The sequence below is a fragment of the Rhinatrema bivittatum genome, chromosome 5, assembly GCF_901001135.1.
Source record: "Rhinatrema bivittatum chromosome 5, aRhiBiv1.1, whole genome shotgun sequence".
Classification (NCBI taxonomy): Eukaryota; Metazoa; Chordata; class Amphibia; order Gymnophiona; family Rhinatrematidae; genus Rhinatrema; species Rhinatrema bivittatum.
In genome coordinates, this window is record NC_042619.1 from 9,713,568 (window position 1) to 9,740,836 (window position 27,269).

The 27,269-nt window shown below is 46.8% G+C and overlaps 1 protein-coding gene across 3 annotated transcripts; it reads left to right on the plus strand.

The window, feature by feature from the left end:
* The first annotated feature begins 1,695 nt into the window (after positions 1-1,695).
* LOC115091785 lies at positions 1,696-25,421 on the plus strand. Of its 3 annotated transcripts, none has more exons than XM_029601994.1 (5): positions 1,696-1,756; positions 8,042-8,155; positions 9,635-11,976; positions 24,231-24,774; positions 24,897-25,421. In XM_029601994.1, exons 4-5 carry the CDS (start codon positions 24,258-24,260, stop codon positions 25,370-25,372), a joined length of 993 nt encoding a protein of 330 aa, XP_029457854.1. In that variant the 5' UTR covers positions 1,696-1,756; positions 8,042-8,155; positions 9,635-11,976; positions 24,231-24,257; the 3' UTR covers positions 25,373-25,421. The 3 variants fall into 3 exon arrangements, with proteins under 3 accessions (XP_029457854.1, XP_029457855.1, XP_029457856.1); XM_029601995.1 differs by having other exon boundaries at positions 9,635-10,210; XM_029601996.1 differs by lacking the exon at positions 9,635-11,976.
* The last annotated feature ends 1,848 nt before the right edge of the window (positions 25,422-27,269 follow it).

Here is a 27,269-nt window from a genome sequence, read left to right on the forward strand (position 1 = left end):
CAAAGCTCAGGTTGAAATGCAGTGCTGTGCAATAGGTGCCTGGATCCTTTGTGTGTTCAGACAGCTCCCATGTTCAATCAGACATACTCTTATGGAGGGATGATCTGTCCAATGTAGATTTAGGGGCAAGGATGTTGCAATGGGTGTATCACTGCTTCAGTACGGCTATTATGGTGAATTATCGGTCCCAGTAATTGGATGTTGTCAATGATAGCCTTGTACCAAATTTGTTCACATCACAATATCCTTAGGAATAATGGCCAAGCTGTGCGAGGGGTTGCTCCGTATCTGGGGCAGGGTTGTCCATGCTAACCATTCCCTGATGTTGGTCGCTTGCATCTAAGACTTTCAAATTCACTTTCAACACATAGCTCTCTGCTTCAACGGCAGGGGAGAAAGTCTGGTACTTCACTTTCAACACACATCCAGCATAGCTCTCTGCTTCAACGGCAGGGGAGAAAGTCTCTTACTTCACTTCAACGCATAGCCAGCATAGCTCTCTGCTTCAACGGCAGGGGCAATGTAGAAAAGAGGATCTATATATAGACGACAACCAACAAGGACTAAATTACGTAGTCGAGTAAACAAAAGCATGGGTGTAGCTTGCTTATTGAGGCGGTTACTACCCCTAACTAAGCTACATATTCAATTAGATGCAGTTCCAACACTGCTCTCTACATTAGTGGTGGGGTGGAAGGGAAATAAAACTAAAAGGTACTAAGAGCCAAGTGAAACAAGTAAGAGGAAAAAAAAAAGTGCATAGCTTGCTGGGCAGACTGGATGGGCCATTTGGTCTTCTTCTGCTGTCATTTCTATGTTTCTAAGACATGCTTGGTAGTGTCTGAAACCCCGCATGAGAACTTAATGCATACCAGTGGTGTTTGACCAGAGCTGCAGTTTTATGTGCCAAAGATGAAAGTTAGCTCAGCAGATTGTGGCTTAGATTTGTATTGCAGAAACTGATCACAGTCAGTGTACCGGTCCCTCAGATACGTTTCTCAGGGTACTTCCTTATCAGAAACCTCTGCATAAGATCTTGTGATCGCCGTTTGTATTCGATGGTGTCTGTGCAGATCCGCCAAAATCTAAGAGACTGACTGTCTGGCAGGCCACATTTAAAGGGACAGGGATAGAAGCTTTGGAAATGCAGCAAATTATGTTCAGTTCTTTTCCAAAAAAATAAACAGTATTGCGATAAGTTGAACTAAAATACAAGTTTGTGTCCCGCATGTTAAGTCAAACACAAGTAAATATAATATGACAAAATTTGTATTATAATATAAATTAGCCTTTGCAATGTCATAAGTTACTGCATATAAATTCATATTAATCTGCCTCTGAAAATTCCCCAGAGCTGCCAGAGAAATTGGGGGCCTCAGGAGAAGGCGTTTTCAGACCCTTAAACCCTGATCTCAGCTCAGGAGTGCAATAAACCCTCAGTCAGAAAAGGGGCTGTGGGAGACTTTGCTGGGTCTCCCTGCTCCGGGTCTGGGGGGTGAGAAAGCAGAAGAGTAACTCTGTTCTCTGCCCGGCACTTCCACACACAGGGAAACCTCTGCTCCTGCTCTGCTGAGCCCCAGCGCTGGGAGCTCTCCTGATGGACCTCATGCAGAAGGGTTTGTGTTTCAGGTGCCAGTGACCTTTGAGGACATCGCCCTCTATTTCTCCCAGGAGGAGTGGCAGCGTTTAGAAGAAGGGCAGAAGGAGCTGTACAAGGAGGTGATGAAGGAGAATTATGAGACCCTGAGCTCGCTGGGTAAGGGATCATTTTACAGGTTTATTAGCAGTGAATTCTGAGTGTGAGGGCTCCTGGTGTCACCTGGTGAAAACGTGAGAAAGTGAGCGAGGGCTGCAGGGATCACTTTGCTTCCTGTCACCTGTAACCATGCAGCAGATGCAACATGACCAGGGGGTAAAAAGCAACACGGGGCTGTGTCAGGGGTTATAGTGAGGGTAGAATGGATGTCACACGGGCTGTGTCAGGGGTTATAGTGAGGGTAGAATGGATGTCACACGGGGCTGTGTCAGGGGTTATAGTGAGGGTAGAATGGATGTCACACGGGGCTGTGTCAGGGGGTTATAGTGAGGGTAGAATGGATGTCACACGGGGCTGTGTCAGGGGGTTATAGTGAGGGTAGAATGGATGTCACACGGGGCTGTGTCGGGGTTATAGTGAGGGGTAGAATGGATGTGTCACGGGGCTGTGTCAGGGGGTTATAGTGAGGGTAGAATGGATGTCACATGGGGCTGTGTCAGGGGTTATAGTGAGGGTAGAATGGATGTCACACGGGGCTGTGTCGGGTTATAGTGAGGGTAGAATGGATGTCACACGGGGCTGTGTCAGGGGTTATAGTGAGGGTAGAATGGATGTCACACGGGGCTGTGTCAGGGGTTATAGTGAGGGTAGAATGGATGTCACACGGGGCTGTGTCAGGGGTTATAGTGAGGGTAGAATGGATGTCACACGGGGCTGTGTCAGGGGGTTATAGTGAGGGTAGAATGGATGTCACACGGGGCTGTGTCAGGGGGTTATAGTGAGGGTAGAATGGATGTCACACGGGGCTGTGTCGGGGTTATAGTGAGGGTAGAATGGATGTCACACGGGCTGTGTCAGGGGTTATAGTGAGGGTAGAATGGATGTCACACGGGGCTGTGTCAGGGGTTATAGTGAGGGTAGAATGGATGTCACATGGGGCTGTGTCGGGTTATAGTGAGGGTAGAAAGGATGTCACACGGTGCTGTGTCGGGTTATAGTGATGGTAGAAAGGATGTCACACGGTGCTGTGTCGGGGGTTATAGTGAGGGTAGAATGGATGTCCCACGGGGCTGTGTCAGGGGTTATAGTGAGGGTAGAATGGATGTCACACAGGGCTGTGTCAGGGGTTATAGTGAGGGTAGAATGGATGTCACACGGGGCTGTGTCAGGGTTATAGGGAGGGTAGAATGGATGTCACACGGGGCTGTGTCAGGGGTTATAGTGAGGGTAGAATGGATGTCACACGGGGCTGTGTCGGGTTATAGTGAGGGTAGGATGGATGTCACACGGGGCTGTGTCAGGGGGTTATAGTGAGGGTAGAATGGATGTCACACGGGGCTGTGTCGGGGTTATAGTGAGGGTAGAATGGATGTCACACGGGGCTGTGTCAGGGGGTTATATTGAGGGTAGAATGGAAGTCACACGGGGCTGTGTCGGGTTATAGTGAGGGTAGAATGGATGTCCACACGGGCTGTGTCAGGGGTTTAGTGAGGGTAGAATGGATGTCACACGGGGCTGTGTCATGGGTTATAGTGAAGGTAGAATGGATGTCACACGGGGCTGTGTCAGGGGGTTATAGTGAGGGTAGAATGGATGTCACACGGGGCTGTGTCAGGGGGTTATAGTGAGGGTAGAATGGATGTCACACGGGGCTGTGTCGGGGGTTACAGTGAGGGTAGAATGGATGTCACACGGGGCTGTTTCGGGGGTTATAGTGAGGGTAGAATGGATGTCACACGGGGCTGTGTCAGGGGTTATAGTGAGGGTAGAATGGATGTCACACGGGGCTGTGTCAGGGGGTTATAGTGAGGGTAGAATGGATGTCACACGGGGCTGTGTCAGGGGTTATAGTGAGGGTAGAATGGATGTCACACGGGGCTGTGTCAGGGGTTATAGTGAGGGTAGAATGGATGTCACACGGGGCTGTGTCAGGGGTTATAGTGAGGGTAGAATGGATGTCACACGGGGCTGTGTCAGGGGGTTATAGTGAGGGTAGAATGGATGTCACACGGGGCTGTGTCAGGGGTTATAGTGAGGGTAGAATGGATGTCACACGGGGCTGTGTCAGGGGTTATAGTGAGGAGTAGAATGGATGTCACACGGGGCTGTGTCAGGGGTTATAGTGAGGGTAGAATGGATGTCACACGGGGCTGTGTCAGGGGTTATAGTGAGGGTAGAATGGATGTCACACGGGGCTGTGTCAGGGGTTATAGTGAGGGTAGAATGGATGTCACACGGGGCTGTGTCAGGGGTTATAGTGAGGGTAGAATGGATGTCACACGGGGCTGTGTCAGGGGTTATAGTGAGGGTAGAATGGATGTCACACGGGGCTGTGTCAGGGGTTATAGTGAGGGTAGAATGGATGTCACACGGGGCTGTGTCAGGGGGTTATAGTGAGGGTAGAATGGATGCACACGGGGCTGTGTCAGGGGGTTATAAGTGAGGGTAGAATGGATGTCACACGGGGCTGGTGTCAGGGGTTATAGTGAGGGTAGAATGGATGTCACACGGGGCTGTGTCAGGGGTTATAGTGAGGGTAGAATGGATGTCACACGGGGCTGTGTCAGGGGGTTATAGTGAGGGTAGAATGGATGTCACACGGGGGCTGTGTCAGGGGGTTATAGTGAGGGTAGAATGGATGTCACACGGGGCTGTGTCAGGGGTTATAGTGAGGGTAGAATGGATGTCACACGGTGCTGTGTCAGGGGGTTATAGTGAGGGTAGAATGGATGTCACACGGGGCTGTGTCAGGGGTTATAGTGAGGGTAGAATGGATGTCACACGGGGCTGTGTCAGGGGGTTATAGTGAGGGTAGAATGGATGTCACAACGGGGCTGTGTCAGGGGGTTATAGTGAGGGTAGAATGGATGTCACATGGGGCTGTGTCAGGGGGTTATAGTGAGGGTAGAATGGATGTCACACGGGGCTGTGTCAGGGGTTCTAGTGAGGGTAGAATGGATGTCACACGGGGCTGTGTCAGGGGTTATAGTGAGGGTAGAATGGATGTCACACGGGGCTGTGTCAGGGGGTTATAGTGAGGGTAGAATGGATGTCACACGGGGCTGTGTCAGGGGGTTATAGTGAGGGTAGAATGGATGTCACATGGGGCTGTGTCAGGGGGTTATAGTGAGGGTAGAATGGATGTCACACGGGGCTGTGTCAGGGGTTCTAGTGAGGGTAGAATGGATGTCACACGGGGCTGTGTCAGGGGGTTATAGTGAGGGTAGAATGGATGTCACACGGGGCTGTGTCAGGGGTTATAGTGAGGGTAGAATGGATGTCACACGGGGCTGTGTCAGGGGGTTATAGTGAGGGTAGAATGGATGTCACACGGGGCTGTGTCAGGGGGTTATAGTGAGGGTAGAATGGATGTCACACGGGGCTGTGTCAGGGTTATAGGGAGGGTAGAATGGATGTCACACGGGGCTGTGTCAGGGGTTATAGTGAGGGTAGAATGGATGTCACACGGGGCTGTGTCGGGTTATAGTGAGGGTAGGATGGATGTCACACGGGGCTGTGTCAGGGGGTTATAGTGAGGGTAGAATGGATGTCACACGGGGCTGTGTCGGGGTTATAGTGAGGGTAGAATGGATGTCACACGGGGCTGTGTCAGGGGGTTATATTGAGGGTAGAATGGAAGTCACACGGGGCTGTGTCGGGGTTATAGTGAGGGTAGAATGGATGTCACACGGGGCTGTGTCAGGGGTTATAGTGAGGGTAGAATGGATGTCACACGGGGCTGTGTCATGGGTTATAGTGAAGGTAGAATGGATGTCACACGGGGCTGTGTCAGGGGGTTATAGTGAGGGTAGAATGGATGTCACACGGGGCTGTGTCAGGGGGTTATAGTGAGGGTAGAATGGATGTCACACGGGGCTGTGTCGGGGGTTACAGTGAGGGTAGAATGGATGTCACACGGGGCTGTTTCGGGGGTTATAGTGAGGGTAGAATGGATGTCACACGGGGCTGTGTCAGGGGTTATAGTGAGGGTAGAATGGATGTCACACGGGGCTGTGTCAGGGGGTTATAGTGAGGGTAGAATGGATGTCACACGGGGCTGTGTCAGGGGTTATAGTGAGGGTAGAATGGATGTCACACGGGGCTGTGTCAGGGGTTATAGTGAGGGTAGAATGGATGTCACACGGGGCTGTGTCAGGGGTTATAGTGAGGGTAGAATGGATGTGACACGGGGCTGTGTCAGGGGGTTATAGTGAGGGTAGAATGGATGTCACACGGGGCTGTGTCAGGGGTTATAGTGAGGGTAGAATGGATGTCACATGGGGCTGTGTCAGGGGGGTTATAGTGAGGGTAGAATGGATGTCACACGGGGCTGTGTCAGGGGTTATAGTGAGGGTAGAATGGATGTCACACGGGGCTGTGTCAGGGGTTATAGTGAGGGTAGAATGGATGTCACACGGGGCTGTGTCAGGGGTTATAGTGAGGGTAGAATGGATGTGACACGGGGCTGTGTCAGGGGGTTATAGTGAGGGTAGAATGGATGTCACATGGGGCTGTGTCAGGGGGTTATAGTGAGGGTAGAATGGATGTCACACGGGGCTGTGTCAGGGGGTTATAGTGAGGGTAGAATGGATGTCACACGGGGCTGTGTCAGGGGTTACAGTGAGAGTAGAATGGATGTCACACGGGGCTGTGTCAGGGGTTATAGTGAGGGTAGAATGGATGTCACACGGGGCTGTGTCAGGGGTTATAGTGAGGGTAGAATGGATGTCACACGGGGCTGTTTCAGGGGTTATAGTGAGGGTAGAATGGATGTTACACGGGGCTGTGTCAGGGGTTATAGTGAGGGTAGAATGGATGTCAGAACGGGGCTGTGTCAGGGGTTATAGTGAGGGTAGAATGGATGTCACACGGGGCTGTGTCAGGGGTTATAGTGAGGGTAGAATGGATGTCACACGGGGCTGTGTCAGGGGTTATAGTGAGGGTAGAATGGATGTCACACGGGGCTGTGTCAGGGGGTTATAGTGAGGGTAGAATGGATGACACACGGGGCTGTGTCAGGGGTTATAATGAGGGTAGAATGGATGTCACACGGGGCTGTGTCGGGGTTATAGTGAGGGTAGAATGGATGTCACACGGGGCTGTGTCAGGGGTTATAGTGAGGGTAGAATGGATGTCACACGGGGCTGTGTCAGGGGGTTATAGTGAGGGTAGAATGGATGTCACACGGGGCTGTGTCAGGGGGTTATAGTGAGGGTAGAATGGATGTCACACGGGGCTGTGTCAGGGGTTATAGTGAGGGTAGAATGGATGTCACACGGTGCTGTGTCAGGGGGTTATAGTGAGGGTAGAATGGATGTCACACGGGGCTGTGTCAGGGGGTTATAGTGAGGGTAGAATGGATGTCACACGGGGCTGTGTCAGGGGTTATAGTGAGGGTAGAATGGATGTCACACGGGGCTGTGTCAGGGGGTTATAGTGAGGGTAGAATGGATGTCACATGGGGCTGTGTCAGGGGGTTATAGTGAGGGTAGAATGGATGTCACACGGGGCTGTGTCAGGGGTTCTAGTGAGGGTAGAATGGATGTCACACGGGGCTGTGTCAGGGGTTCTAGTGAGGGTAGAATGGATGTCACACGGGGCTGTGTCAGGGGTTATAGTGAGGGTAGAATGGATGTCACACGGGGCTGTGTCAGGGGTTATAGTGAGGGTAGAATGGATGTCACACGGGGCTGTGTCAGGGGGTTATAGTGAGGGTAGAATGGATGACACACGGGGCTGTGTCAGGGGTTATAATGAGGGTAGAATGGATGTCACACGGGGCTGTGTCGGGGTTATAGTGAGGGTAGAATGGATGTCACACGGGGCTGTGTCAGGGGTTATAGTGAGGGTAGAATGGATGTCACACGGGGCTGTGTCAGGGGTTATAGTGAGGGTAGAATGGATGTCACACGGGGCTGTGTCAGGGGGTTATAGTGAGGGTAGAATGGATGTCACACGGGGCTGTGTCAGGGGGTTATAGTGAGGGTAGAATGGATGTCACACGGGGCTGTGTCAGGGGGTTATAGTGAGGGTAGAATGGATGTCACACGGGGCTGTGTCAGGGGGTTATAGTGAGGGTAGAATGGATGTCACATGGGGTATAAAGATGCTTTACATGGTTTCTGGCAGTCACACAGGACCTCTGAGCTGTGCCTCATTAACCGAGGGTTGGAATAATATTGTCATTGAGATTGGTGAATATTTCTGTACTGCACATATTTCTAAGTCTGAATCTGTGTTAATCACAGCCAGGGTAATAAAGCACTTATCTCCTCCCTGGAACAGGCTCTGTGACTGTCACCCCGGATATCATATCCCACATTGAGCGAGGGGAGGAGCCGTACATCAGGGAGGAGCCGGGATCAGAGGAAGGAGAAAGAGGAGAAAGCAGCTGCTCAGGTGAGTCCAGGAATAAGAGGGACGGGAGCTGCAGAGACCCCTTCACAAGCCCCTCTGGGGATCTCTTTAATCACTGACCTGGTTCTGATCTCCCTGCGTATCTTGTACAAGCCTCACTGCTTACACTGCTCTCGCTGTGGCCTTCGCCCCTCCTTAACTTAACCCACTGAGCTCAGAATAAAAGCATCTCCCAGCTGCCAGCCTTACAGGATTAAACCCCTGCAGGATATCGCTTTTTCTCCATTTGTCCTTTGCTGGCATGTGTAGTCCTGTCAGCCTGCAGCTCACCTCCTCCTGATTATATCAGAGATCTAACCTTGCTTTCTTTCCTTGAGCGCTTGTCATGGCCGAGCCATTGCTCCGTGTACGTTGGCTTTGCCTTATCCCTTTAGTCCTGTCCTGTTCCATGTGACTGAGCTAATAAGTTTCCATAACTAATCTGACCCCACCCATTTCTTTTATCTACTGCTCCCCCCCTTCTCATCCCACTCTCCTCTCTTAGGGTCGCCAGCTGGCTCCATTTTTTTTTTTTGGACAAAGATCATTCAGTGCATAGACTTGTAGCTCTTATCCCCCTAGGAAGGTCTGTTTTAAACAGGTTCAGGTGAATCCACCTGGTGGTGGGACCAGACGTCTACACCAGCTTAGTTCCCTTATGTTAAAGTGAACTAAGGAAAAACCAAAATCAGTCCACTCGGCGTTCAAACATAAACCAGATTTAGCGTGATTGTAAATCCTAAAGGGATAAAGTGTGCAGGGAAATTGAATGCTTACATACAAAGCATAATCTGGAGGGCCAGGGGCTGAGCAGGTCCCACTCGTCCATGAAGGCATCCACCGAGCCAGTAGACACTGCAGCAAAATGCTCAAAATCAAAACTGGATCAGTTTGTCCTGAAACAATGGAGTCAGCTGGAGCCCCACCATCTGTGTCTGTCCCATGCCTGCTTCATTCCTGTCAGTTTTGGTTTCCATCACCTCTGCTCGTCAGTTCTTTCAGGCATTCATCTCCCTCTCAGGTCAGAAGTGTTTCCACTCATAACCTCCTGAGCCTTCCTCCCTCCTCCTCCATCTCATTACCCAGTCACATAAGAGGTCCTTTTCCAAACTCGGTCCTTCTTAAGAACACCTGAGAACTGCAGGGGTCTGTCCCAAGCTAGAGACTGGACCTCTCTCGTCTCATCAGTCCATGATTTACAGACTTTATTCTGCTCAGTATAAAGCTCCCTGTGTTACTGTTTTACTCTGTAAAGGAACAGGAAGTGCTTTAGCTGCCTCTCCTGGTCACTGTTTTGGTCACTGTTTTAGTGCTGGAGTCAGGAATCTCCCAGTGGGGAATTCTCTCCATCATTAATTGAAAATCCTTTCTTCCCTGCTCACCCTGACTTTCAGTTACATCGGAGCCTGTTACATCTCTGGCGCATCTTAATCTGTGTCTCCAGCAAACAGAATAATGCCCTTTTGTTTACTTTTTATCTAGAAAATGATGATTCCAGAACCAATCCAGAGAAATGTCACTGGGAGCTCACAGAGAATCTGGAAGCAAAGAAGATCCTATCAGACAGAGAAAGAGAATATACTTCTTCATGTGCTGATTGGGGAAAAAATATGTTAGAAAAGATGCAAAGTTATTCAACAGGAAACTCCGACATGAATTGTAATATGTGTGTGCAAATTGCTAATATCCCATGTACAAGGGAAAAGCAAATAAACCAGACAACAGAACAAAGATGTATATGTGATACAGATGGAATATTCCTTGGGGATCCTGTCACTCTGAAATCACAGCAGGTATCTCTCGTGGAAGAAAGATCATCTACATCTACGGACTGTGAGAAAACCATCAGTCAGAAGTTAAAAATAGAGCAACGGGAAAAAACACACACCGGAGAGAGCCTTTTTTCATGTAATATTTGCAGGAAAAGTTTTACTAGAAGGGGCAATCTAGAATACCACCAGAAAATCCACAAAGGAGACAGGCTATTTCCATGTTCTGAGTGTAGGAAAAGCTTCAAGCGGAAGACAAACCTCAAAATACATCAGAAAATCCACACAGGTGAGAGACCATTTTCATGTACTCTCTGTGAGAAAAGTTTCATCAAGAAATCAAGTCTAACATCTCATCAGAAAATTCATAGTGGCGAGACACCATATGTCTGTTCTGAATGTGATCAAAGATTTAGGTGTAAGAAATACCTTGTAACTCACCAGAAAATTCACACTCGTGGGAGACCACTTTTATGTCCTGAGTGCAAAAAAAGCTTCCGTTACAAGTCAGACCTCACAATACACCAGAAAATCCATACTGGTGAGCGATCGCAAGGGCTAATGATGTTGGTACCAATAGTGCTGACCCATCAGGTGAAGCTAACAGCTTTGGTGCCGTTATAGGCCATAGTGAACCCATGGACCCACTGCAGCATGAGGCAGACCAGAGCAACTGAGGAAAAAATTAAGAGAACTAGTTACAGTTACATGGACCACTGAAGAGAAAAAGGAGATAACATTCGGCTCTTTTTGTGGCACAAACCCAAATAAATTCTGCCAGGAACTGAGAAAGAACATAGGTATAGTAAAAACACCACCAACCAAAACTGAAAGAGAAGAGTTCTGGAGAAAATAATATAAGGATCCCACAGAGTACAACAGGGGAGAAGAATGGCTTGCCAGTATACAGGAGACCTTGGAAAAGGCAAATCTATGGAATGGCCTAAAGTAACAATAAAAGAGATGGATACCAGGTTTTAAGGATCCCTGAACTGGAAGACTCCTGGCCATGCCGGAGTATCCACATTTTGGTTCAAATATTTTTTTCCATCAACACCTGTCAAAACTGCAAAAATCAATTGATCAGTTGTACAATAACATTTCTACTTCCAAAGGAAGACTCAAAAAAAACATCCCCCCCCCCACTACAATCTGCAAGCTGTTTACTGCAGAAGATGCAGGTAGAATATATGATCACAAAGACTTTAACAACATCATGGAGACAGAATAGACCAGCAGCAAAAGAGAAGCATATGCTAATGCTGAGGAAAGTAATCAAGTACAACTCTAAGGAAGGTCAAAACCTAAATGGAGCTTGGACTCACTATTTATTTAAAAAAAGCTTTCAACAGCATCCCACAATCTTGGATAATAAATTGCCTTGAAGCATAGAGGACCCTGAATTCATTCAGTACATCGTCTCCTATGAACATGTAACAGACTATCCATCTTCTGACTTATGAATATTCATATTGGAAATTACATATTCTCCAACAAGGAATATTTCAGGAACATTCCCTGTCACAACTCTTTAGTTTGTCTCCACTTAATCTACTGAGGCTACGGATCTAGCCTTATTCCTAATGAGCCACAAACAATATTGCACCTATTGTATTTGTAGATGACAAATCTTGATAGCTCCTATGACTGTCATTTAACAGAACAACTCTGAGTAATGAAGAGTTTCTCAGATGACATTAAGGTGAAATTTGGTTTGGATAAATGTGCTAAGATACTGTTCTTAATGAAAAACTGAGTAAAACTGAACATTTATTTAACTGAAGCCTGCAATATAAAGGAACTTGAGCGGGAAGGTGTTTATAGATAATGTAGAAGTGCAATAATCAAACAAGTAATGAAGAAAAGATCAGCAAATTATAGTCCACGAGATTGAAACTGATATTGAAAAGTGCTTTAACAGTACGGAATAAGATTGAAGTTATCACTCAACCTGCATTCTCTGCATTTTCCTATAGTTTTGGAATTGTAGCCTGGTCCCAAAAAAATCTTGAACAATTGGATATAAGAATAAAAAATCTCCTCCAGGCCCACCAGGTAATCTGAAAGAACCGGTGTATGCTGAGATTATACATCCCAAGTGCAGAAAGCAATATGGGCTTTTATAGAAATAGATTATAGAGAGAGAGATGCTATAAAAGGTTTCCATGCATAGTTGCAAACCCAACACCAGCAATACTAAAATTCTCAAAAAGTGCTGAAGTATAAAAGTGAACGGCCAAAATCAGTCTCCATCCTTAAACTTGGACAAATGTTCTGCTGAGTAGAAGGAATGAGTGAGAATCTACAAGCACATGTGGGGAAAAGTGGCGACAGAATTTGCAAAACAAGAGAAAAATCTCTTTAAAAATCTGATCAGAAACCAAGGAAACACAATTGGCAACAGCATAAATACAATGAGAAATACAAAGATCAAAACTTAACACAGGAATAGCTAAAGAGAACCGTTTGCACGATGTGCAAACGGTTGCCGGTATATAAAATTAAATAAATAAATAAATAAAATAAATAAACTTAAACCTCAAGATGAGAGCTTGATAACTGCAGCACTGGCCAGTGGATTTTGGACAAGATGGTTCATAGCATGCATCTAAGGAACCGGTAAAACAGACAAATGCAGATTCAATTCTATATACAGAAAGGCCTAATAAGGTAGCACGGCTCATCCACTGGAAACAGTCTAAACGCTATAACATTACTGTACCAGAAAAGCAGTGGGATCACGACCCGGAGAGAATTGTAGAGAATGAAAAAGTTGTGATCACCTGGGACATTCGTATCCCAAGAGATAAAATACGTGACCCAAGAACTTAAGACCTGCCATGCCGGCTCCCACCAAGGTCCATCGAGCCCAGCATTCTGTCTCTGACAATATTCTGTCCAGGTTGCAAGTACTTGAAAGATCCCATGAAGTAGATCGATTTCCCCTTACTCATTCCCAGGGATAGTAATAGATTTCCCTAGTTTACCTGGCTAATAATGTTTTATGGACCTTTCCCCCAGGAACTTGTCCAAACCATTTTTAAATCCCTCTATGCAAGTTGCCTTGACCACGTCCTCTGGCAACAGATTTCACAACTCACTTTTCACTGAGTGAAAAAATACTTTCTCCGATTTGTTTTAAATATGCTGGTAGTTAGTTTCATTGTGTTTCCCCTTGTTTTAGTATTTATTTTAAGGGTAAATACCTCATTTATTTAGCTGTTCCACCCCACTTATGATTTTAAAGATTTCTGGGCATTATGGTAAAGGAGAAAAACACAAGCCCATCATTGCTAATTGAAGTATCAGTATCAATCAACTATTGTTTACACAAACACACACTCTCTCTTTTATCTGTTTATCTGGCTAACTAGCCAAGCCGCACAGCAGCTGAAAATGCACCCCTAAATATTTACACGTTCAACCCTAATTGATTTTGTTGCAAATAATGCCTTTAATATCTTTTTTATTATTCATAAAAGAACACTCATGCAAAATATGTCACCACAAAACATTTATAATAAGTCAATATATAACCTAACAAACGAATAATAATAAAATGTTGAATGGACCTAAAACCTAAATAATTCCTGTTGAATAGAATCAGTTAAGTTGGTTATAATAACATTTCAAACCTTATTGCCAGCTTGATTCTATTAAAGCCTTCGGATATTCTGGTATCTGCTATTGGATAAAGATTCCACATCAGTCATTGAAGACCATTAAACGAACATTCCAGAAAGACGCCAAAGGAGAATGCAAAGTCCTTTTGAACGAGGAACCATCATGGACTCTACAAAAGCCCTTATTTTTCCTAAAAAAGGTTTCCTTAGGGGGATATATATGATGGTTTAGCTTTTATGTTATACAAGTGCTTTTCTTCCTTAGCTTACATAGCTGTTATGTAATTCACTTTTCAAGTGATGTGTTTTAAACGACTTCTAAAACCAAATAAATGGAACTTAACTTTCAGAGCATGTTACATAATTAAATTGTTCAAAGTATACAGAATGAACCTAATTCATGTCCTACTTAAAATGTTATGACTGAAAATGAATCAACCCTGACACTTATGAAGCAACTGTACCTCCTGTAGTAACCGCAGCAGCCTCTAGCACTGATAATGTGTGGCGATGCACCTGCGTATGGGTCCTCAAGGGGACATTGTCTTCAATGGGTTTCTGTGCAGGAGACTTAGGACAACTAGTGGGTTTGGCAGTGTAAAGGCATGAGGGCAGTCATTCAGTCATATCCTCAGCTATTTCCTTTTCTAAAGCCCTGGGCATATGCCTTTAGTATTGGCTCCCTCTCTGGTCATCTATCACCCCAGCAACCAGTTTCACCTCTCCAAAGCTTAAAAGGTTAATGGTGGGGCCGCTTGGCAATAGTGATCATAATACGATCAAATTTGAATTAATGACTGGAAGGGGGACAGTATATAAATCAATGTCTCTAGTGCTAAACTTTCAAAAGGGGAACTTTGATAAAATGAGAAAAATAGTTAGAAAAAAACTGAAAGATGCAGCTACCAAGGTGAAAAGTGTGCAAGAGGCGTGGTCATTGTTAAAAAAAAAAAACCACCATCCTAGAAGCACAGACCAGATGTATTCCACGCATTAAGAAAGGTGGAAGGAAGGCAAAACGATTACCGGCATGGTTAAAAGGGGAGGTGAAAGAGGCTATTTTAGCCAAAATATCTTCATTCAAAAATAGGATAAAGCATAAGCAATGGCAAGTTAAATGTAATATATTGATAAGACAGGCTAAAACCCGGGTGCTGCGCTGCAGGGCACGCGGCATTTAGTGAATGGGAAGGAAAAGGAAATCTAAATTTTTCACCTCTTCCCCAACTCCTAGTATGACTAACCCCCCCCCCCCCCCCCCCCCCCCCCCCCCAGGAGGAAACAGGAGGCTCACAAGATTTGGGAAGAGTTGAGGTGGGAGTCATGTTCTCTACAGATGCCTTATTGACCCCTGATGTGATGTCCTCTTTGTCTGATCAGGCTCAACTGATCATTATCAGGCATTTGGAGGTTGATAGTCAAACTAGATAAGCAAGTTTGCTTACCGTAAACAGTGTTTCTGTAGATAGCAGGATGAATTAGCCATGCTGTATGGGAACTGTCAATCAGGGCCTGGGAGGCGGAGCTTCATAGCAGAGTGAAGATCTTTTTGATCCTCTGCGGCTGCGCGTGGGTTCCCGCACAGGAGTCAACGGTTCTCCTCAGTCTGTAATTAAGCTTGAGCGTAGCGGGGAAGCCACGACTGACAGGGAGGTGGGTGGGTCAGCATGGCTAATTCATCCTGCTATCTACGGAAACACCGTTTACGGTAAGCAAACTTGCTTTTTCCCATCGATAGCAGGGCTGAATTAGCCATGCTGTATGGGAGTCCCAAGCTCCAGTACACGCTGTGGTTATGCTCTCTTAGCGTGCATAATACTGTGGCAGTCGTGGAATTAGTTAGAGATGGTGTGCAGAATGGATTGCCCTAGTGTTGCATCTCCTGCAGATTGTTTATCTATGCAGTAGTGGGTCGTGAAGGTATGTAGCGATGACCAAGTGGCTGCCTTACAGATATCCAGTGGTTGAACGTTCTGCAGATGCGCCACCGATGTTGCCATAGCCCTTAGTTGATGGGCTTTTGGCAGCGAAGGAAGTGCGGTTTCTTTCTTGGAATAGCAAAACTGGATGCATTGTACGATCCAACTGGAGATTGTACGTTTTGCTACTGGCAATCCGGGAGCATTCGGGTTGAATGATACGAACAGTTGAGATGTCCTATTGAGAGAATGTGTTCTTCTCTTTTAGTATGCTAATGCTCTTTTACAGTCTAAGGTGTGTAACAAGCGCTCCCTATCATTCGAATGAGGTTTTGGGAAAAATGTAGGCAAGTCTATGGTTTGATTGAGATGGAACAAGGAAATTATCTTTGGAAGGAACGATGGATGAGTCCGTAGGACAACTTTGTCATGATGAAACTGTAGATACGGTTCGTAATGAACTAGAGCTTGCAACTCACTAACCCTGCGCGCAGAGGTTATGGCAACTAAAAACACTGTCTTCCAGGTGAGATATTTCATGTGTGCAGATTCCATGGGTTCGAATGGAGTCAGCATCAGTTGTTCAAGAAGTAAGTTAAGATTCCAAGGTACCGGTGGTTTAGACACTGGTGGACGTAAGTACAGAAGACCCTTGAGGAATCTAGATAGTAGCGGGTGTTCTGCCACCGAGTGGTTATCAAGTGGCCTATGATAAGCTGCAATCGCACTAAGATGCACTCGGATAGACGAGGTTGCCAAACCTGACTCATAGAGAGACTGCAGATAATCTAGTAAGGATGCTGGCGAACAGTCTATAGGTGAAATATCTCTTTCGCTACACCAGGTAGCGTAGCGTTTCCATTTGAAGGAGTAACTTCTTCTAGTGGACGGTTTCCTAGACTCGAGAAGAATGGTTTGCACCGTGTGTGAAACCCCTTGTTCGGTTAATAATGCCCGCTCAATCTCCACGCAGTCAGATGGAGGGAGGAGAGGAACGGGTGAATGAGCAGGCCGTCGTCTTGGAGTAGAAGGTCCGGACGGTCTGGGAAGCAGATTGGGGTTGCTACTGACAGACGCAAGAGATAGCTGTACCATGGTTGCCGAGGCCAAGCCGGCGCAATGAGAATGAGTTGACTGCCGTCTGCGATGCATTTTTGTATTGTCCTCGTGATTAACGGAATCGGCGGAAAGGCGTATAGAAGAGTTGATGTCCAAGGAATCAGGAACGCATCCTGCGCTAACCTGGACAGGCTGGGTCGGATGGAACAAAACTTTGGAAGCTGGGTGTTTGCTTCCGTGGCAAAGAGGTCTATAGTCGGCGTCCCCCAACTGTCGAAGATTTTCTGAAGTACTTCGGGATTCAACCTCCACTCGTGAGGGTGAAAGATGCGGCTTAATCTGTCCGCTCTGGTGTTTGCTATTCCCGGCAGATAAGTGGCTTGGAGGTGAATTGACTGCCTGTGAGCGTGAGAGAAAATTTGCAGAGTCTCCCTGCAGAGAGGCCATGACCCCGACCCGCCTTGCTTGTTTATGTAGAACATGGCGACCTGGTTGTCCGTGTAAATCATCACCCTCCGACCCCGTAGATACTCCTGAAAGGTGAGCAGGGCATTGCGAATCGCCCTGAGCTCTAAGAGGTTTATCTGTAATTCCTGTTCGGCTGGCGACCAAAGACCTTGTGTCTGCAGGAGGTCTAGATGAGCTCCCCAGCCCTTCCGGGAGGCGTCTGTTGTGAGGACTGCATTGTGTGGCTGGGGGTTGAACGGAGCTCCCTTGTTCAACGTTGACATTTTGAGCCACCAATTGACGTCCCGTCTCATGTGGCTGGTTAATTGTACTCTTTTGTGTAACGGCTGAGTGTGCTGCCTCCATTGACGTTTTAGTCCCCACTGCAGGAGTCGCATGTGTAATCTTGTGTTTGGAACCGTGAAGTTCGCAGCAGCCATGTGTCCCAGAACTCTCAGTATGGTTCGGGCTGTGGCAGATTGTGCTCTCTGTAGGGATAGGAGCAAGGAGCACATCACTAGTTTCCTGTCTTCTGGCAGGAATGCCCTGGCCTGAAGTGTGTCGAGTCGTGCTCCTATGAATTGTAGAATTTGTGAGGGCTGTAACTTGGATTTTGGATAATTGATGATCAACCCTAGTCGCTGTAAACAGGTTATTGCTATGTTGAGATGTGATTCCAAGAGGCTCGGATCCGACGCTACCAGTAGCCAGTCGTCGAGGTAAGGAAATATAGTTAGCCCCTGTAAGCGAAGATGGGCCACCACTACCACCATGCACTTGGTGAATACCCTGGGTGCTGCCGAAAGTCCAAAAGGTAGGACCTTGTATTGGTAATGTTGATTGCGGTATTGGAAACATAGGTACTGCCAATAGGATCTGTGGATCGGAATGTGTGTGTATGCATCCTTGAGGTCTATAGAACACATCCAATCCTTGGGTTGTAGTAAGGGCAGGATGGACTTCAGGGATACCATCTTGAACTTTTCCCGAACTAGGCACTTGTTGAGTTCTCTGAGGTCCAGAATGGGCTGACTGCCCCCTGATTTCTTTGGAATGAGGAAATATGGGGAGTAGAACCCCTGGCCCTTCAACGCCCGAGGGATCGGGTGGATAGTTTTTTGATGAAGAAGGGTGGTTAACTCCTGGGCCAGTTGGGGTTGTAACGGACTCCCCTTTTGCAGGGGGAAGTGTGGAGTGATGAGTTTGGATAGGAAGTGTAACTGATATCCGTTTTGGACTATGTCGAGAACCCACTGATCTGTCGTGATGGTTTGCCATGCGGCATAACAAGCAGTTATCCTGCCCGGGGGATCTTCTGGTAAAGAGGGTGGCAGTGGTGGCAGTGGGCTCAAAAAGACTGCGCAGTTTTTGCTGTGACTGCTGTTTGCTGTGGTTGTTGTTGGCGTTGTGAACGTGGTTTGCCTCTCCTCTGTTGTTGCTGAGGAGGATTATTATTTGTTTGTCTCTGGTAAGGTGGATAGGACTGCGGTCTGAAGTTCTGGTAAGTCCTATACGGTCTCCTAGAGAAGGGTTGTCTGCGCGAGGAAGTGAAGTATCGTTTAGCAGACGTTGGAGCTGCGAGTGACTGAACCGCTAGTGCCTGATCTTTTAGTTTACTGACTGTATCATGTAGCCGGTCTCCAAAGAGGTTATCGCCTGAACATGGTAAATTGGCGAGTTTTTCATGGAGATCTTCTCTAATGGCACTAGCCTTGAGCCATGCTAGACGTCTGGCAGCTATCGCCATAGCTGAAGCCTTTGATGAATTTTTTAATCCTTCGTAAACCGCTCTCAGCATATGACGAGTGCACTCTTCCATGTCTGATATTGGGGACAGAATGCCTTCCCCCAATGCCGTGAACATGCCTTTGGTGGCTTGTAGACATTCGTACATGTACTGTACCATGTAGAAATGATGGTGATGAATCCGAGCCGTGAGCATTGCGTTCTGATAGACACGTTTCACAAAGTCGTCAAGGCATTTATTGTCCTTCCCAGGAGGGGCAGATGCATGCGATTTTGTTTTTCGAGACCTTTGAAGTGCCGACTCTACCACTATAGATTCATGTGGTAGTTGAGGGATGGCGTACGTAGATGGTCTTTGTAGCTTGAATTTCAAGTCAGTCTTCCGAGATACCGCAGGCAAAGCATAGGGAGTGTCCCATGACTTTTGTAGTACTCCATGGAGCACCGCGTGTGGTGGAAGGGCTGACGGCTCTCCCGGGGCATCGAAAATCTTGAGCAACCCAAATGTCTCTGCTCTCGGCTCCGGTAATTTTTGTATATCCAGTTTCAGGATATTTCCCATTTTGTCAACAAACTTGGGATACGTGAGATCCTCCGGAGGGGAATATGGTTCCGCCGGTTGCTCCGGCGGATCAGATGGATAACCTGTAGATGAACTAGGCGAGGAATGTGTCGATATGGAATCTCTGTGAGGCGAAGGGGAAACTGGAGAGATTGGTGGAGAGCGGGATAATGCGGATGGAATTTCCAGTTGAGTTTGTTGTGGAGTTTGCGCAGTCTCTGCCGGGGCAGTAGACTCTGGTGGTAGAATGTACGAGGATTGCAGGGTTTCAAAGAATCCTGCTAAGGATTGAGTGAGGTCCCAAAAGGCCTTTGAAGCATGAGGTGGCATTGGGGGGCGTTTCGGCGATTGTGTCAATTCTGAAGGAAGAGGATTAGCATCCTTCTCCAAATCCGATTGATCACTCCAGTTCGTCCTATGGTGACTTTTGGACTGTACACTGCGTGTACTGCTGGGAGACGGAGATGATGAAATAGGTATTACTCCGTGCGAAGTCGAGCGAGAGCGATTAGAACTACTCCTATAATGGGAGGAGGACGTAGAAGAAGATTTTCCCCTTCTGTGATGTGAAACATGATGCCGCTTAGATTGCCCATGGCCTTGACTAGGGGAGGGCGATGAGTTAAAGTGGTGGCGATGTCTCTTCCTTGTAGAGGAAGCTCTACTGTCTCGGGAATCCTTGTCCGAACGTGCTTTCCTGCATGAGTGCTTCTCCATTCGTGTAGATTTGTCTCGTGGCTTATGCCCATGTGTATTTTCGTGTGTATCGACTGATATCGACTGGTCATGTTCTGACCTCTTGAGAGGATCCGCTGTTGTCAGGGCCTGTTGGTCCTGACTGGGCTGTTCCCTTTGTACCGGTGTGATAGGCACCTGAAGCGGTGTTGTCGATGTAGTTTTGGTATGTAATGCCCCGGTAGGCCTTAAGCTTATGCTTCGCCGTTTGGACTCCAAGGACCCCTGTTTTGAGGTAGACGTATGCCGTGGCGCCGGATTCCGCGCCGCCGGCTCCGATGGTTCGGGTCCGGAAGTGGAATTTGATTTCTTCCGCTCCGATTCCGTTGTCTTCGGCGCCGGGTGTGTCTTCGGTGCCGGTTTTACTTTCGGCGCCAACTGCGTTTTCGGTGCCAATTGAGACGTGCTCGGCGCCGAGTGTGGCTTTTTCGGCACCGACTGGGAAGTCCCCGGCGCCGGCCGCGACTTCCTCAGCGCTGCCTCCGATAACCTCGGCTCTGGCTCCGAACCCTTCGGTGTCATCTTTGGTCCTTTTTGCGTCGGCTTCGTGCTTGTAGCCGGCCCCGATTGCGGCTTCGGCTGCGTGGCCTTCGAAAGTAAAGGCCCTTACTGGATTGTCCTGGAGTGGCCTTTGGGAACAGGGCTCAGACAGTTTGAAAGGCCTCTGTTTCCCGGCATCAATTCTTTGGGACTGAAGACCAGATCCCTGGTCTGCATTGTCTCTGGGTTTCCTTTTAGCCTCACGTACCTTCGGAGACTGAGGGTCCCAGGAAGCCGCTCTCTTAGTAGAGGCTGAAGGTCTTGATTTGGGCCCCGGGGAAGAATGGGTAGTGGATGCCTTATCTTCCAAGGGGAGCTCCAGCCAGCGGTAACTTCTGTGCCGACGAGCTCTCGGTGACATCCTTTCGCAATGTTCGTAGTCAGATTGAGGATGTTCGCGCCCTAAACAGGGTAACAGCGATCATGCCTGTCGGTGACGGACATGATCTTACCGCAAGGGCACGGTTTGAAACCCGACTGCTTTTTTGACATTTTGCAAGTTTCTTCTGAGGAGAAGAAGGCTCCGCGTGCGCTCCCGCGCGCGGAAAAAAACAGACTGAGGAGAACCGTTGACTCCTGCGCAGGAACCCACGCGCAGCCACAGAGGATCAAAAAGATCTTCACTCTGCTATGAAGCTCCGCCTCCCGGGCCCTGATTGACAGTTCCCATACAGCATGGCTAATTCAGCCCTGCTATCGACGGGAAAAACAACTACCAAAATGATAAAGGGGATGGAACAGCTCCCCTATGAGGAAAGACTAAAGAGGTTAGGACTTTTCAGCTTGGAGAAGAGACGACTGAGGGGGGATATGATAGAGGTGTTTAAGATCATGAGAGGTCTAGAACGGGTAGATATGAATCGGTTATTTACTCTTTCGGATAGTAGAAAGACTAGGGGGGCACTCCATGAAGTTAGCATGGGGCACATTTAAACTAATCGGAGAAAGTTCTTTTTTACTCAACGCACAATAAAGCTCTGGAATTTGTTGCCAGAGGATGTGGTTAGTGCAGTTAGTATAGCTGTGTTTAAAAAAGGATTGGATAAGTTCTTGGAGGAGAAGTCCATTACCTGCTATTAAGTTCACTTAGAGAATAGCCACTGCCATTAGCAATGGTAACATGGAATAGACTTAGTTTTTGGGTACTTGCCAGGTTCTTATGGCCTGGATTGGCCACTGTTGGAAACAGGATGCTGGGCTTGATGGACCCTTGGTCTGACCCAGTATGGCATGTTCTTATGTTGACTCAAACAGTCTCACAGCTCTGTAGATTTACTGAGGAATCCAGATCTATCTCGGAAGCACATGAAAAGCATGCGAAAAATCTTGAAAACTCTGTAACTGTCCTTAATTCACAAGTTTCCTCACTACAGAATGCTGGATTGGCTCATATAAAGGACAGTTTAAGTTTACACAGCAATTTGGAGTCTATAGAAAATCAACTGAACTACTTAAAAAATATCTTTCTGAGATCTTGGCTTTTGATATAGAAAAAATACCAGCTCTATCTAAAATATATTATGTGTTTAGACAAAGGGATATGGGTAATGATGTAGGGAATCCAGTTTCTCCTGTGGATAGCCCTGGAGTCTCTTCGTTTCTAGAGGCTTCTATTGATATGATACCTACTAGGGGCTACTATGGGTGTGTCATTCTGTGCTCAACAACATAGGGATGTTATTTTTTCCTAAGTATTTGAAAATGGGGGATTTTTCTTTTGTGGTCAAAGGCTTTTGATATTTCCTGGGGTTTCCCAAGCCACCCAGGCTTGTAGGAGAGTTTCCCTCTCTTTGCAAAATAAGGTCCTGTCCTTAGGGGGCCTCTTTTTTCTTAAATTTCGTTGTAAGTGGTTAATTACTTACCAGACTAACACGTTTATTTTTTTATGATCTTTTACATCTGGAGACCTTTATAATTAATAAGAATGCAAAGTTGAGATTAGAGTCTTAGCTGGTGTGGGAGGATTAATAGGCCCAATAGAATTGTATCGCACTCTTTCTCCATACAATATTTCATTTTTCCTTTCAATTATTTCCTGACGGGTATACTCCCCCTATGTTATTTGTATTCTACTACGTCTTGTAGGTTTCTGCTGCAATGAAACCTTAATAAAGATATAATTATAAAAAAAAGGGACATCCTTGTGTCTTCCCATCTTAATTCCATAAATACTACACCACCCGTTCAACCTTTAAGTCATTAGCCTCTCAGAGTTTGTTCATCCAGGTACAGGCAAAAGGTTTTGTTTAAAACACACTTCCCACTGTGATTCAATGGGTGTCATTTATTTCATCTTTTGCCCATGCGATCTTTTCTCCCTTGGGAAACCATTCGTAAGCTCAGAACTTGAATCTTTGAGCGCTGCGCCTGTATTCGACGTTCTGAAGTTGAGGATCGCTTAGTACTCCGCTGGTTAGCTAAACACTATCTGGTGACTGACCCGCGTTTCCTCACATTGGAATAGTCCCGCCCCCTTCCACGGTGGCAATTTGTCAAATCTTTTAGAGCGTCGTGAACAACATTGGATTTATGCATTCAACTCCCTGATTCCTTTTGGATTAAAGAAAGAAATTGATTGGTCGGCTTTCTTTTAGATACCAGTTATGTATACACTCCTGCTGCATTCTCCGTGTAATCATTGGCTCTTGATCATTTTCACCTTCCACTGCTTTCAAGCCGCACACCTTGCTTTCATGTCGCTTCCATCTGCTATTAAGGTATTCTTTCTTGTTTTTTCTCATCTTTAAAAAAAACCCATTTTTTCCTGCCCTATTAAATTTTTTCTACCTTTATCCAGACATTATTCAACCCTTGCCTAGGTCCGCCTGTATATACAACTCAACTCGTAAAACTCCCTAAGCCTGGTATGTGTACATATTTTTTGCTAGTTTGCCTTAGATACACAAATGCTTCCAATTGCTTTTAAGACTTCTTCTAAGTGTCCTTCATGTAAGAACATTCTGCTGCTATTTCCTCTTTAGCTTTGTGTCGGCTTACTCCTGATTTCGTGCATTCATTAGGTATTGCATTAGTCTCATAGCGGCTCCACTTTTAAGCAAGACTTGGGTGTTCATTCTCGTTCTGGTTCTGTGCCCGGATGCCCAAGCCCTGGACACCTTCGATGGGAGCAGGATTTGGGTGTCCATTCTCGGTCTGGTCCTGTCCATTCACTTGTGCATCCACTATGAGCATCGCCAAGGGCCTGTAAATGGAAGCACAAATTCTGGACGTCCTTCCATTAACTGCCTGCTTTCCCATGTGTTCATGCTTTCCTTGTGGCCTGTTCCTTTCTACTTGCATTAACTGTAAGTTATGCTATGGGTTATTATTGCCATGCAACCTGTTCCTTTGGCCATCTGTTCGTGCTATCAATGTGGCCAGTCCTTTTGTCCTTCCATTAACTGCCTGTTTTCCCTGGTGTTAATGCTTTCCTTGTGGCCTGTTCCTTTGTTATTCCATTTACTATAAGTTATCCTAAGGGTTCATTATTTCCATGCATCTGTGCCTTTCATTTCTAATAATCTTTTCAAACTATTAATGCAGCCTGTGCCTTATTATTGGAAGTTATATGTACATCCAATTGGTACAGTAAGTATTTCTACATGTTATCTTCAATTGAAATGTTGTTTTGCAAACACCCTTCTAATAGGTTACAAACCTTTTCATTTGCATTCACAGTTCCAATGAGCAGAGACCGTTGTGGTCATGGCCAGTGTTGCAGGCAATAGTGCTGGGAAGGAAATGCAGAAAACAGCTGAAAAGCGAAAGTTGGCTCAAATGGAGAGGGAGGCTGAAGGGCAGGAAGAGCAGGCAGGCCCCAGCAGTAGCCAAGAGCCAGCAAAGCGAGCCCGGGATGTGTGCTTCTCAGATGCAGGGAAGGAACTCCTTTGTAGGTGCATCTGTGAGAACTACCAAGTGCTGTTTCATTCGAAGACTTCCTCGGAGACAAAGAAACGCATTTGGGAAAGGATTGCACTTGATGTTAGCTCCTTGAAGGTCAAAACAAGGAATGTTAAGCAAGTCCAGCACCGCTGGCGTGACACATGCAGGGAAGTCAAAGAGAAGGCCGCCAAAATTGTGGTGTCACGCCATGGGACTGGGTGTGCTCCATCAAGAACTCTTGTTTTGACCCCCACTGAAGAGCTAATTGTGCACACTCTGCAGCCTGACGTAGTTGATGGAGTACAAACACCATACGGGTGCGACACAGCCCAGAGAGAAGGTATGGTTTTTAAAAAGGCTACCATGTTTTCATGTGATGTTTCTCTTATGAGTGCTTGGGTGGGTAACAGTCGAGAAGTAGCCAATGACCTGCAACTTGTGTGTCTCTATCCTTTTCCGCAGATCAAGTACTGAACAACTTGGACTCGTTAGTGGAAACTGCTGTTGAAGGCGAGACAGAGTCTCCTTCCACACCGGAATTCCATTTTCTAATGCCTACACCAGAGTCCTCCCGCCCACAAAGCCTGCTGGTGGAGGAGAGCCAGCCAGAGTTGCCGATAACACTGGCACTGGAGGAGGAACTTCCAGAAATGCAGGAAGTGGAGACAACAGCGGGCCGGAAGGAAATTGGAGAGGAGGTGGGTGGCAGGACACCTCTCAATAAGCTTGATGGGCTGGGAGCAGACATAGTGGTCGACCTGCCTTTACATCAGCAGCGTTTCAGTGACTCTGTCACCCAAGGTTGGAATTCAGTAAGGTCTCAACTCCAGGAAATGCGTCGGGAGAACAGAGAGGCAATGGTGACTATGGCCGACCTGATGGGCCAGCTTATTTGCGCCGTAAAGGATGTTGCCAGTGCCTTAAGGCCAGCGAAGTAACCATGAGTTTATCCATTTATCCCAATAAAATTGTTTTGTTGTTAAGCAATTTATTTATTTAAAAACTTTTATATACCGGTATTAGTATGCATACATCATACCGGTTTACAATGTAACTTAAAAGGCAGAAATTACAATGAACAGGGAGGGCGAACAAGGAGGAGTATACATAGAGCAGGAGGAGGAGGAATTAGAGCAATAAATAAAACTGCAACGGACTATTTACAGGAATATACAAGGCGTAGGCAATATACTTGCGGAATTCAGTGTATTTAATCAGGGTAGGCTTGTCGGAAGAGCCATGTTTTAAGTTTTTTTCTGAACTTGGCGTAACATGGCTCTAGCCTGAGAGTGGTAGGGAGGGCGTTCCATTGTTTAGGGCCTGCAATGGATAGTGCACGGTCCCTAGTAGAGGAGAGGTGGGCTTTTTTCAAAGGGGGAATGGAGAGGGTGCCTTTGTTGACAGTGCGAGTGGGTCGTTCAGTGCGTATAGGACGAAAGGGTTCATCCAACCAATTGGAATTGTGCGAGTGGATGGACTTGTGCACTATGGTTAGAATTTTGAAGAGAATTCGGGATGCGATGGGGAGCCAGTGGAGTTCTTTGAGTATAGGGGTAATGTGATCAGCTTTCCTTGAGTTGGTGATGACCCTGGCGATGACATTCTGGAGCATTTGTAAGGGCTTGGTGGTGGAGGAGGGTAGGCCGAGGAAGAGGGCATTACAGTAGTCCAGCTTTGAGGAAAAGGGTGGCTTGGACGACGGTGCGGAAGTCATGATAGTGGAGGAGGGGTCTGAGTTTCTTCAGGATGTGAAGCTTGAAGAAACCTTCTTTGAGGATGGAGTTGATCTGTTTTTTGAGATTGAGTTGTTGATCTATGATAACCCCAAGGTCTCTTACTGTGGGTTGGGGTGTTATGACGTTGAAAGCTGGATCGTTGGAGATCGGTGGTTTGGGAGGGAGGTGAGGAGAGATAAGGAGCAGCTCTGTTTTGGAGGAGTTTAGAGTGAGGTGGATGTTGGTGAGGAAGTCATTTATGTTGGCAAGACATGTGTTCCAGAAGGCAAGGGCATCTGAGAGAGAGTTGTGAATGGGAATGACGATTTGAACGTCATCTGCATAGAGGTAGAATTTGAGGCCGAGGTCTGTGAGGAGCTGACATAGAGGTGTGAGATAAATGTTGAAAAGGGTGGAGGAGAGGGAGGAGCCTTGTGGGACACCTTGAGACAAGGGGTAGAGTGTGGAGTTGGCGTTTCCTATCTTGACGGAGAACTTTCTGTTAGATAGATAGGATTTAAACCATAGTAGGGCTAGGCCTGAGATGCCTATTTCGGATAGCCGGTTGATGAGGAGGTTGTGGTTGATGGTATCAAAGGCAGCTGAGATGTCGAGTAGGGCGAGGAGGTAACAGTTGCCTCGGTCCATGCCTATGAGTAAGTGGTCCGTGAGGGAGAGCAGGAGGGTTTCTGTATTGAGGTATTTACGGAAGCCGTATTGGGCTGGATGCAGAATGTTGTTGCTTTCTAGATATTCTGTAAGTTGGATGTTTACAATCTTTTCCATAATTTTGGATAGGAAGGGCAGGTTAGAGATAGGGCGGAAGTTAGTTATTTATGGGTTCTGGCTTACACCGAGAGCTAGATGATGGTCTTGCGCAGAATCAGGGCGGGGTCATGGCGATGTAGCATGTCCTACCCTGGCCCTGGTCAAGGCCTGGATCTAGATCTTGCCAATGGATGCTCCATGGAACGTACAAGTGGAGACCTGGGTGAACCATGCCGACGGCATGTGTCATGGTTTGAGGGATGCTTGGTGGATAATGGATGCCCTTTTTTGTTCCTTTTTGGTCTTTATGAGTAACACCATTCCTGTGATTTAAACACAGCAGAAAATAAAT